The 10,898-nt window shown below is 52.6% G+C and overlaps 3 protein-coding genes across 3 annotated transcripts; all 3 read left to right on the top strand.

The window, feature by feature from the left end:
* Positions 1-1,333: 1,333 nt before the first annotated feature.
* PENARI_c023G08968 (stearoyl-CoA 9-desaturase sdeA) lies at positions 1,334-2,756 on the top strand (the record flags this gene model as incomplete). The annotated part of the gene is made up of 2 exons (XM_022635593.1): positions 1,334-1,571; positions 1,627-2,756. The coding sequence occupies 2 exons, from the start codon at positions 1,334-1,336 to the stop codon at positions 2,754-2,756; spliced, it is 1,368 nt and encodes a 455-aa protein (XP_022484598.1).
* A 463-nt stretch (positions 2,757-3,219) lies between these two features.
* On the top strand, positions 3,220-4,080 carry PENARI_c023G00177 (uncharacterized protein; the record flags this gene model as incomplete). Its single annotated transcript, XM_022635477.1, has 3 exons — positions 3,220-3,480; positions 3,541-4,001; positions 4,077-4,080. 3 exons carry the CDS (start codon positions 3,220-3,222, stop codon positions 4,078-4,080), a joined length of 726 nt encoding a protein of 241 aa, XP_022484638.1.
* A 690-nt stretch (positions 4,081-4,770) lies between these two features.
* Positions 4,771-10,872, top strand: PENARI_c023G07147 (uncharacterized protein; the record flags this gene model as incomplete). Its single annotated transcript, XM_022635563.1, has 5 exons — positions 4,771-4,861; positions 4,922-5,072; positions 5,120-7,947; positions 8,456-10,619; positions 10,680-10,872. 5 exons carry the CDS (start codon positions 4,771-4,773, stop codon positions 10,870-10,872), a joined length of 5,427 nt encoding a protein of 1,808 aa, XP_022484523.1.
* Positions 10,873-10,898: the final 26 nt, after the last annotated feature.

The following is a 10,898-nucleotide window of genomic DNA, read 5'->3' as shown; positions in this document are numbered from 1 at the left end:
TTCTCTCGGCTATCTGTCTGGGGTTTATCTGCTGAGCATTTGGCACTCGGAGGCGGCCGTCAACAGTGGAAGGCGCCGACATCATGCTTTCACGCTATCAGGCTTCAGATATCGTGGATATTGATTCTTGATTATCGAGTAACAGATCGGATGCTGCGGTTATCTCGCGGGATAGGCATGGGTCGTAGATTGGAGCTGTTGGCTTTGTTCCATGGCGAGTGTGTGGTGATTGTCCATCGGATTGTCCATGGGGAACTGTCAGGCAGAACCATACAGGGGCATACTTCGGTATAGATGCTTCGGCATTCCCGAACCATTGTTCCAGAAAAGCATGTCGATCCCCTGGCCAGACTTCAAGCTGTGCAACTGCTTCGTGTTTGTCTTGCTTTCCTGGATTCAATAAATGTCCGGCCATGTGATGGTCACCTCGGCCATGATCTCGTTTCTCGATGAGGAGCTTGTGACTGCTGTTTGAATTCTTTTCTCTCTGTTGATCACTTCTGGCACTTGACACTGACGCATCGTTGAATCATGATCTGCTGGACCTGCTTGACCTCGCGATAAAATGGAATGGTTGATGTTAGCAATGATGTGACTTTGGTCACGAAGGTGACACGGTCTGTGCAGATCCGGAGACGGGAATGAAGAACTTGATTGTAACTGGAGGATCACTGCCAGGCATCTCTCAAACATTTTGTTGAATTGGGTGTGTTGTACTAAATGGCCATGACTTCATTGGTATCACCGAGGTCAACTCCAGGGCTGTAATCGAGGTTTCGCGAAATGCCGATCAATTACGGATACAGTCCATTGCATTCTGTAAGGCACAGGGCATACAATCCTTGTATGGCGGGTATTTGCCTCCAGACAGGGAAATCCGCAGAAAGAGTACAATGATTGGATGGTACTAGTGGCCTTATCCCTAAGAATTCCGACGAAATGCTGACATAAGATAGCTGACATAAAGTCTTACATAAGCAAACACCTTGCTGATCTAAGATTTGCCATCGCTCTCCGCCAATCACAGCTGGAGGAAAGCGTTGGGGCTGGCCGGACCCAACAGTCGCCGGAAACTGAGGCACGCCACTCAGAAGAGCAAGTTCTATCGGGGGAAGCTTATAATTATTGTCTTCTTTCTCTCTTGACTGCCTCGGGAGCTTGTGATGGTCAATGTCTTCATCCTTTTGATTCGTCTTTGATTCGTCTTTGATTTGTCTCTGTGCCAAGTTTCCCCATATCCGATCACCGTCTCCCCAACGTTGGTCCCAAGTGGGCCCCAAGTATAAAAAGCCCTCTCCTCCTGGGTTCCCAATCTTCAACACACTCATACACCATGTCGTCGAAGGTTGATGCCTCACGCCCGCGGGCGGCTGAGACCAAGAAGGTGCACATTGCCGATACTCAGATGACTCGCCAGAACTGGTACAAGCATGTCAACTGGCTCAATGTCGTTCTGATCCTCGGTGTGCCTCTTTCCGGCTGCATCCAGGCCTTCTGGGTGCCTCTGCAGCTGAAGACTGCCATCTGGGCCGTTGTTTACTACTTCTTCACTGGACTGGGAATCACTGCTGGTAAGTTGAAATGATTCGAGGGGGCAGAGAACAGAAGCTGACTGTCTTTTTCCAGGTTACCATCGTCTCTGGGCTCACTGCTCTTACTCGGCCACTTTGCCTCTCCGTATCTGGCTCGCTGCCGTCGGCGGCGGTGCTGTTGAGGGTTCCATCCGTTGGTGGGCTCGGGATCACCGTGCGCACCACCGTTACACCGACACCGAAAAGGACCCATACTCTGTCCGCAAGGGTCTCCTGTACTCGCACCTGGGATGGATGGTCATGAAGCAGAACCCCAAGCGAATTGGCCGTACCGATATCAGCGACCTCAACGAAGACCCCGTGGTCGTCTGGCAGCACCGCAACTACCTCAAGGTCGTCCTCACCATGGGATTGATCGTGCCCATGCTCGTCTCCGGTCTCGGCTGGGGTGACTGGTGGGGTGGCTTTGTGTACGCCGGTATCCTGCGTATCTTCTTCGTGCAACAGGCTACTTTCTGTGTCAACTCCCTGGCTCACTGGCTCGGTGACCAGCCCTTCGATGACCGTAACTCTCCCCGTGACCACGTCATTACCGCCCTGGTCACTCTCGGCGAGGGGTACCACAACTTCCACCACGAATTCCCTTCGGACTATCGCAACGCCATCGAGTGGCACCAGTATGACCCGACCAAGTGGACCATCTGGACCTGCAAGCAGCTCGGCCTGGCCTATGACCTGAAGCAGTTCCGCTCCAACGAGATCGAGAAGGGTCGTGTGCAGCAGCTCCAGAAGAAGATCGACCAGAAGCGCGCCAAGCTCGACTGGGGTACCCCGCTGGACCAGCTCCCCGTCATGGAGTGGGACGACTACGTCGAGCAGGCCCAGAACGGCAGAGGCCTGATCTCCATTGCCGGTGTCGTCCACGACGTGACCGACTTCATCAAGGACCACCCCGGTGGCAAGGCCATGATCAAGTCTGGTCTGGGCAAGGACGCGACCGCCATGTTCAACGGTGGTGTCTACTACCACTCCAACGGAGCCCACAATCTGCTCTCCACAATGCGTGTCGGTGTCATCCGTGGCGGTGGTGAAGTCGAGATCTGGAAGCGTGCCCAGAAGGAGAACTCCGAGTATGTTCGCGACGACTCAGGTCAGCGTATCATCCGTGCTGGCATGCAGGTCACCAAGATCCCCGAGCCCATTCCCACTGCGGATGCAGCTTGAACTGATGATATGTTTTGATCTTGCATTTGTGGGTTCGGGGTTGGCGTTTCTTTTCTCTTCATTCCAGTCTTTTCAAAAGCGGCCTGTGACGCACTTCTTAGATAATTTCATGAATTAGAAACGAACTTTTTATATGATTCAATCATTCAATCAGATGAACTGTAAACTGCAACGTTAGTTTAGTATTGGAGGGGTGTAAACACGAAGAACATCGCAGACTTGAAAACTTCGAAAGGCGGGGATTTGCCTCTTTCACATGCCAGTGCCCCTTTAATTACACGTCAAAACACCGCCTCTGCACTTTGTGAACAGCTGTAAATTCATATACTACAGTAGAGGTCCTGTCAGTCTCTCGTCCCTTTCCTCTCTCCAACGATCTTGTCAACCACATCTTCGTGTGTCTCTCTCCTCCCTCCTGGCTAGATCTATCATCTCTCTCCCTTCACCTGTCAGGCTGTCACCTATGCTGTCTCAAGCCAGGACCATCTTCCGCAAGCTTCGTGGTAGTAACAGCCGTAGTAGCCGTGGCAAGGAGCCCGCGCCATCCGCGCCGGCCACAACGGTAGAGAGCGGAATTGTTGACCCATCCCCTCGCGCCATCCATGTTAGCGATGCGAAGCGGTCACCCACCAAGCTCCCCCGTAAGCCCTATTCCGATGCACAGTCCATAACCATGATCGTCGTGGATACTAAAGGCGCCACCGACTACTGGAAGTTGTATAGGGTACGTACCTAGCGTAATATGCCCCGAGTACCTTTAAGCTTACCTCGCGCGGTTTATTAGCTACTCCTAAGAGAGAAGAAATACGGCTACGAGTTCGACCCTACAGACGAGCCCGAGACAGATTACTTTTGCGGCAATTATATCTATAATGTCTGCTTTATCCCGCCTAGCACCTCAAGTGCTTACTACTGCCTTATGCAACATATCTGTCTCGTCTTCACGTACGACGCTTCATCGAGGGACTCGTGGGACGAAGTAGTCGCCGTCTACGAGAGGATACGTAACCGCTACAAAGACGGGGTCCTTCCCTTTCTTACGATAATGATCGCCGCTATAGACGAAGGTGAAGCCTCCGTGTCGCACGCGGAAGCCGAGGCGTTTGCAACCCAGCGGGACTATCTCTTTATTAAGTTCTCGCCTACAACTGGGCGCGGCATCTGCGATGCGGTCGGCTTGGTAGTTGAACTGGCGTATGGCGCTCGTGATCAATATACTATGGATAAGAAGGGTTATGCCCAGAGGTATAAGAGGGGCGAAACATTGCAGGCATTATTTCGTAGCTAGGAAGACCTAGCTCAAGACAGATATCATTATAGATAGATATGATACCTACCGCCGCTAAGACATAGGGAAATACAGCAAATATATTTAGTGTGACGCTGTTTCACCTGCACTTACACTTAGTTTGCCGTATTAGCGGCGTATTTATATACTGTATAACGTAATTCCTGGCCTAGCGAGACACCTCATCAGGTCCATGGACGGGCCTTAGAAGAAAAGGCCTATTGTGGGCATGCCCAACCTCCTATGCTTCCTGCCAAAAACAGATGTCTCCTTTCTTTTTTACCTTTAGCCTTGGTTAACTTGGTATCGCATTATACCAAGCTATAACAATGGCCATTATATATCAGTGATCAAACGAACCAAATAATGCTTTTGATATAGCCATTATAGCAAAGAGACTCTTTACTTCCATTCAAGTTTACAGAAAAACATTATCTATAGCGGGAAATTCCTCTGTACTTCGTCGTCGACCGACTCGAGTTGGGCTTGTCATCACGTGCAGCAGTTGACTTGGGTGTCCGGGCTCGGGGTCGATTTAGTTCCTGGGAAGGAGCTAATCGCACCTCACGCAAAACTAAGTCACGGCTCGATGGGGTGGCCTGCCAATCTGGTTTCCTGCCTTAGCGCAGTGTAGTCAGCTGATGGTGAGAACTAAGGACGTGTGCCCCTCCTTCAGCTGAGACTCGGGCAGCGTCCCTTCATAGATACAGACAACACATATTTATCATGGCATCGATATCGTTCCCTGGCAACAACCATGGGATCCAGGTCGGAGATAACCATGGCTCAATCAATGCAGAGTTCCATCTGCCTCCGGGTAAGTTGCAGGAACGGAACAAGTTCACGGATCGTGACTGATCGCCGCGTCCCACCCTAGTGCGACCAGAAACTCCACCCAGCCCTCTATCGACTGTCCCGTTCGCGCGCGATCCGGACTTTGTCAGTCGCGACATCCCCTTTCATTGGATCCACGAGAAAAGCTTAGTGCCAGGGTCGAGAATAGCGCTGGTCGGCCTCGGCGGTGTTGGGTGAGTGTAGAGTGACTAGTTTGTGGTTGATTGCTCATAACTCGAAGGAAATCGCAACTTGCCATCGAATACTCCTACCAGGTTCGGTCCGAATCGCCGGCGACGTGGGTCTTCTGGGTCCACGCAAGTAACGAAGCTCGGTTCGAACAAAGTTTCCGAGATATAGCGGACCAGGTTAAAATCACGGGTCGCCAAGATCCGCAAGCCAATATATTCAAGCTCGTCGAAAACTGGCTCCGGGATGAGAAGAGAGGAAGATGGGTTCTTATCCTTGATAATATTGATGTTTATGAGGTCCTTCATAAGTCTCCAGCGAGAGGCCAGAGAGACCAGAAGAACAATCTAATAGACGCCTCCACAAAGCCACTATTGGAATACCTTCCTAGAAGCTTACATGGATTTGTTATTATCACGACTCGGTCTAGAGAGGTTGCCTTGAAAATGGTCCATCACAAGGACCTCTTTGAACTCGAACCGATGAAAAGGCCCGAGGCGCTTAAGCTTCTCCAAAGAAAGCTTGAGCAACCAGGAGAAAGCCAAGAGAGTCAACAATTAGTGGAGGAGCTTGAGTTCATGCCGCTAGCGATCGTACAGGCCGCTAGCTATATTCGAAATCTGGCACCTCGTTATTCCGTTTCGCAGTACCTACGAGTCTTCCAGAAAAGTGACCGCGAAGCAACTAAGCTTCTAAAAACAGACGCGAATGACCTCTACCGGGACTGGGAGGCAGAGAACTCGATTTTGGTGACATGGCAAATATCATTCGATTACATTCGCCGAACAAACCCGTCGGCGGCGAGTTTGCTTTCTCTTATGAGCTTTTTCGATCGGCAAGAGATTCCAGAAGACCTTCTTCAGGTACAGCCTGAGAGTAGCCATTTATCAAGGTCGGAGTTTTTGGATGACTCTAGTGAAGATGGGCAGGTATCTGAATCTGATACAGTCGACAATTTTGAGAATGATATTGCAACACTTAGGGATTTTTCGTTCATCTCTGTTAGCAAGAACGGAACATTTTTTACAATGCACCGGCTAGTGCAACTGACTATACGTTCATGGCTAAAGTCTCATGGTCAAACGGAACAATGGAAGGAGAAGTTTATCAGCAACCTTTACCACAAGTTCCCCACCGGTCACTATGAAAACTGGGAAATATGCCGACGGCTATTTCCTCATGTGAAAGCAGCGATGTCGCAGCGACCAGAATCAGATAAATCTTTACGAGATTGGGCTACGCTACTTTATAATGGCGCATGGTACGCGTCGCTTAGCGGTATCCTCGCGGATGTGAGAGATATGGCGTCAAAATCAAGGAAACAGAGGACAAAACTACTAGGTGCAGAAGATGAAGAGACCCTTAACAGTACTGCGATGCTAGCGACAGCATGGTCCCTTGAGGGACACTGGAAGGAAGCCGAGAGGCTCGAAGTGCAGGTGATGGAGAGCCGTAAGGCTCAGCTCGGCGACGACCATCTCTCCACCCTGACTAGTATGGCCAACCTCGCGTCGACATACAGGAACCAGGGCCGGTGGGAGGAGGCCGAGAGGCTCGAGGTGCAGGTGGTGGAGAGTCGTAAGGCTCAGCTCGGCGACGACCATCACTCCACCCTGACCAGTATGACTAACCTGGCCGCGACATATAAGAACCAGGGCCGGTGGGAGGAGGCCGAGCAGCTCCAGGTGCAGGTGATGGAGAAGAGCAAGATGAAACTTGGTAACAACCATCCTAACACGCTGACGACTATGGGCAACCTGGCTGCGACATTTTGGGACCAGGGCCAATGGGAGGAGGCCGAGCAGCTCGAGGTCCAGGTGATAGAGATGAGCAAGACTAAACTCGGCGACGATCATCCCGCCACCCTAATTAGTATGGCCAACCTAGCAGTGACATACAGAAACCAGGGCCGGTGGGAGGAGGCTGAGTGGCTCGATGTGCAAGTGATGGAAACGAGCAAGACGAAGTTTGGCGACGAGCATCCCTCCACGCTAATTAGTATGGCCAACCTAGCGTCGACATACAGGAGCCAGGGCCGCTATGATAAAGCTGAGAGCCTCGACGTGCGGGTGATAGAGGCTCGTAAGGCGAAGCTTGGCGACGACCATCCCGACACACTGAATAGCATGGCTAGCCTGGCGATGACATACAGGATCCAGGGCCGGTGGGAGGAGGCCGAGCAGCTTGAGGTGCAAGTGATGGAGACGAGCAAGACGAAGCTTGGCGAGCAGCATCCTGACACGCTGATGAGTATGGGCAATCTAGCGTCGACGTTTTGTGACCAGGGTAGGTGGGAGGAGGCCGAACGTCTCGAGGTGCAGGTCATGGAGGCTCGCAAGATAAAGCTCGGCGGTGATCACCCTAACACGCTGGCGAGTATGGCCAACCTAGCGGCGACATTTTGGAACCAGGGCCGGTGGGAGAAAGCCGAGCAGCTCTTTGTGCAGGTGTTGGAGAGGAGTAAGACCAAACTCGGCAATAACCATCCCGACACACTAAGGGGTATGGGCAACCTCGCGTCGACATACAGAAACCAGGGCCGGTGGGAGGAGGCTGAGCAGCTCGAAGTGCAGGTGATGGAAACGAGCAAGATGAAGTTTGGCGATGAGCATCCCTCCACGCTGATCAGTATGGCCAACCTAGCGTCGACATATAGGAGCCAGGGCCGCTATGATGAAGCCGAGATGCTCGAGGTGCAGGTGATGGAAGCTCGCAAGGCAAAGCTCGGTGACGACCATCCCTCCACATTGACGAGTATCGGCAACCTAGCGTCAACGTTTTGGAACCAAGGCCGGTGGAAGGAGGCCGAGCAGCTCCAGGTGCAGGTGATGGTGATGAGCCTCACGAAGCTCGGCGAGGACCATCCCTCCACGCTGACCAGTATGGCTCATCTTGCTTTCACCTGGAAATCCTTAGGCCATGATGCTGATGCCATCCATTTGCTACGAGATTGCTTAACCAAGCAGAAGCAAAAAATAGGCGTCAACCATCCCACTACTGTATCTAATTCTCAAACATTGTTGGAATGGGAAACGGAGGGCATAAATATCCATGCCTAGAGAAGCTAGATACCTGAATATCACATGTTTGGCTACCTAGCAATTTCCTCTTTATACACTAAGCTCAAAATGGCTTTCTCATGATAGATTGACAACATGCTAACTACTCGAAAGTGATTACCATCATCTCTTTAGTGAACGTTGCTGCCAAGATAGAATTGTGATCTGTGCATTTGACTGACCTTGCTTCAATAGATCTAGGAGTATTGATCAATCAAGAAACCAAAAAAGATGTTTTTTCCTTTACTTACTTCCACCGTGGTTCTACTGTATGTTTCCTGTATAGAAGCTATGAATGCCAAGACCACTAACACCCCGCAATTGCCCAGTGAGCTTCGGATCACCTGACAACAACTCCAACTACGGACGTACACCGCCATCCCCCGCCATCATAGCTTTCATTCGTCATTTCTTCGTCGCTCTCATCGCCATCCTCACCGTGGCGCCCCTCCTCCGCCTCCGCCTTTCATCCGTGCTGGGCCACTTGCGTACCACCACGCCAGTACGATTCTTGACAACCTCCAGCATGGCTCCCTCCCACCTCCGGAAGCCTCCCCAGGCCCCGCCTATCTTCACTGCTACCCCACAGTCGGTGGTAGCAGATGCCGAGCGTCTGATCAAAACCTCCCGTGCCATCCAAGACAAGCTGGTGGCTGAGATCAAGCCCGAAAACGCCACCTTTGCCAACGTCGTCCGTCCCCTCGCTCAAGATGACAACGTCATGGGACTAGAGGCACACATTCTGGGCTTCTACCAGGCTGTCTCCACCGACTCAAAGCTGCGTGATGCCTCGTCCAAGGCTGAAGAGCTCATGGACGAGTTCTTCATCGAGGCCGTCATGCGCGAGGATGTCTACAATCTGTTTGACTCTGTGCTGCGCCGGAACGAGTCTCTCGACCCCGAGTCCCGCCGTCTGTTGGAAAAGGAACATAAGGATTTCGTCCGCAATGGCCTTGGTCTGCCCGCTGGGCCTCAGCGGGCCCGCTTCAAGGAGATCAAGAAGCGTCTGAGCCAGCTGAGCATCGAATTTCAGAAGAACCTGAACGAGGAGAACGGCGGTATCTGGTTCACCCCCGAGCAGCTGTCCGGCGTGCCCAATGATGTGCTGGACGGTCTTAAGAAGGGCGAGAACGAGAATGCTGGCAAGCTGTGGCTGTCTTTCAAGTACCCCGACCTTTTCCCTACCATGAAATACGCTAGCGACCCCGAGACCCGTAAGCAGGTCATGATCGCCAACGAGAACAAGTGCAACCAGAACGTACCGCTATTCCGCGAAGCCATTGTGCTCCGTGACGAGGCTGCTCGTCTGCTCGGCTACCCCAACCACGCTGCCTTCCGCATCGAGGATAAGATGGCCAAGACCCCCGAGACTGTCAACAAGTTCCTGGGTGATCTTCGCAACCGCTTGACTGCTGGCGGTAAGCAGGAGATGGAGAAGCTGCGCGAGTTGAAGAAGGCCACTGATCCTAACTCGGATGGCCGTTACTACCTGTGGGATCACCGTTTCTATGACCGTCTGATGCTAGAGAAGGACTACTCTCTGGATCAGCAGCTCATTGCTGAGTGGTTTCCCCTGCAGACCACTATTGAGGGCATGCTGAAGATCTTCGAGGAGCTGTTCGGTCTGGAGTTTGTTGAGATTGTTGGTGAGGACCGTGCATCTCTTGCCCCGACTGGCCAGGGCGATGACATCGTCTGGCACGAGGATGTGCAGGTCTTCAGCGTATGGAACGACGAGGGTGAGGGCAATGGTTTCGTCGGATATCTCTACCTGGACCTGTTCCCTCGCGAGGGCAAGTATGGACACGCCGCCAACTTCAACCTGCAGCCTGGTTTCATCGACAAGGACGGTAACCGCCGTTTCCCCGCCACCGCATTGGTGTGCAACTTCACCAAGCCCCAGCCCAAGAAGCCCAGTCTGCTGAAGCACGACGAGGTGGTCACCCTCTTCCACGAACTGGGCCACGGTATTCACGACCTGGTCTCCCGAACTATCTACTCGCGCTTCCACGGTACCAGCACAGTGCGCGATTTCGTCGAAGCACCCAGCCAGATGCTTGAGAACTGGTGCTGGACACCCTCGCAACTGCGCTCCCTCAGCCGACACTACTCAACCTTATCCCCCGAGTACCTTGCCAGCTGGCAAGAGGCCCAGCAGTCCCGCAGCGGCGGCAAGACTGCCACTGGCCCACCACCAGAGCGTATCCCCGACGATGTGATCGAGAACTTGATCCGCACCAAGCACGTCAACGATGCTTTGTTCAACTTGCGCCAGCTCCACTTTGGTATCTTCGACATGACCATCCACGAGCCCAAGAGCCACGCCGACATTGAGGCTCTTCCTCTGTCTGCTACATACAACCGTCTCCGCCAAGAGATTACCCAGATGGACGGACCAGAAGCTCTAGGCGCTGGCAGCGAATGGGGTCACGGCGAGGCCACCTTCGGACATTTGATCGGTGGCTACGATGCCGGATACTATGGATATCTGAGGTGAGACTCCCTAACCGGCGATCTGTATATCTATACCGTGCTAACGATTTTCTTCTGCAGCTCCCAAGTCTACTCCACCGACATGTTCTACACCGTCTTCAAGGACGACCCCATGAATAAGGCCGCTGGCCGTCGCTACCGCTACCAGGTTCTGGAGAAGGGTGGCAGCCAGGACGAGATGAAGACCTTGACTGAGTTCCTGGGTCGTGAGCCTCAGACTGATGCTTTCTACAAGGATCTCGGTCTGGCGTAAGGTCGCAGTTGAAGCAATCAGAGATT

Source organism: Penicillium arizonense (genome assembly GCF_001773325.1).
Source record: "Penicillium arizonense strain CBS 141311 chromosome Unknown PENARI_contig023, whole genome shotgun sequence".
In the NCBI taxonomy this organism is placed as follows: Eukaryota; Fungi; Ascomycota; class Eurotiomycetes; order Eurotiales; family Aspergillaceae; genus Penicillium; species Penicillium arizonense.
Note: the sequence above shows the minus strand (reverse complement) of the source record. Positions and strands in the feature narration are given on the sequence as shown.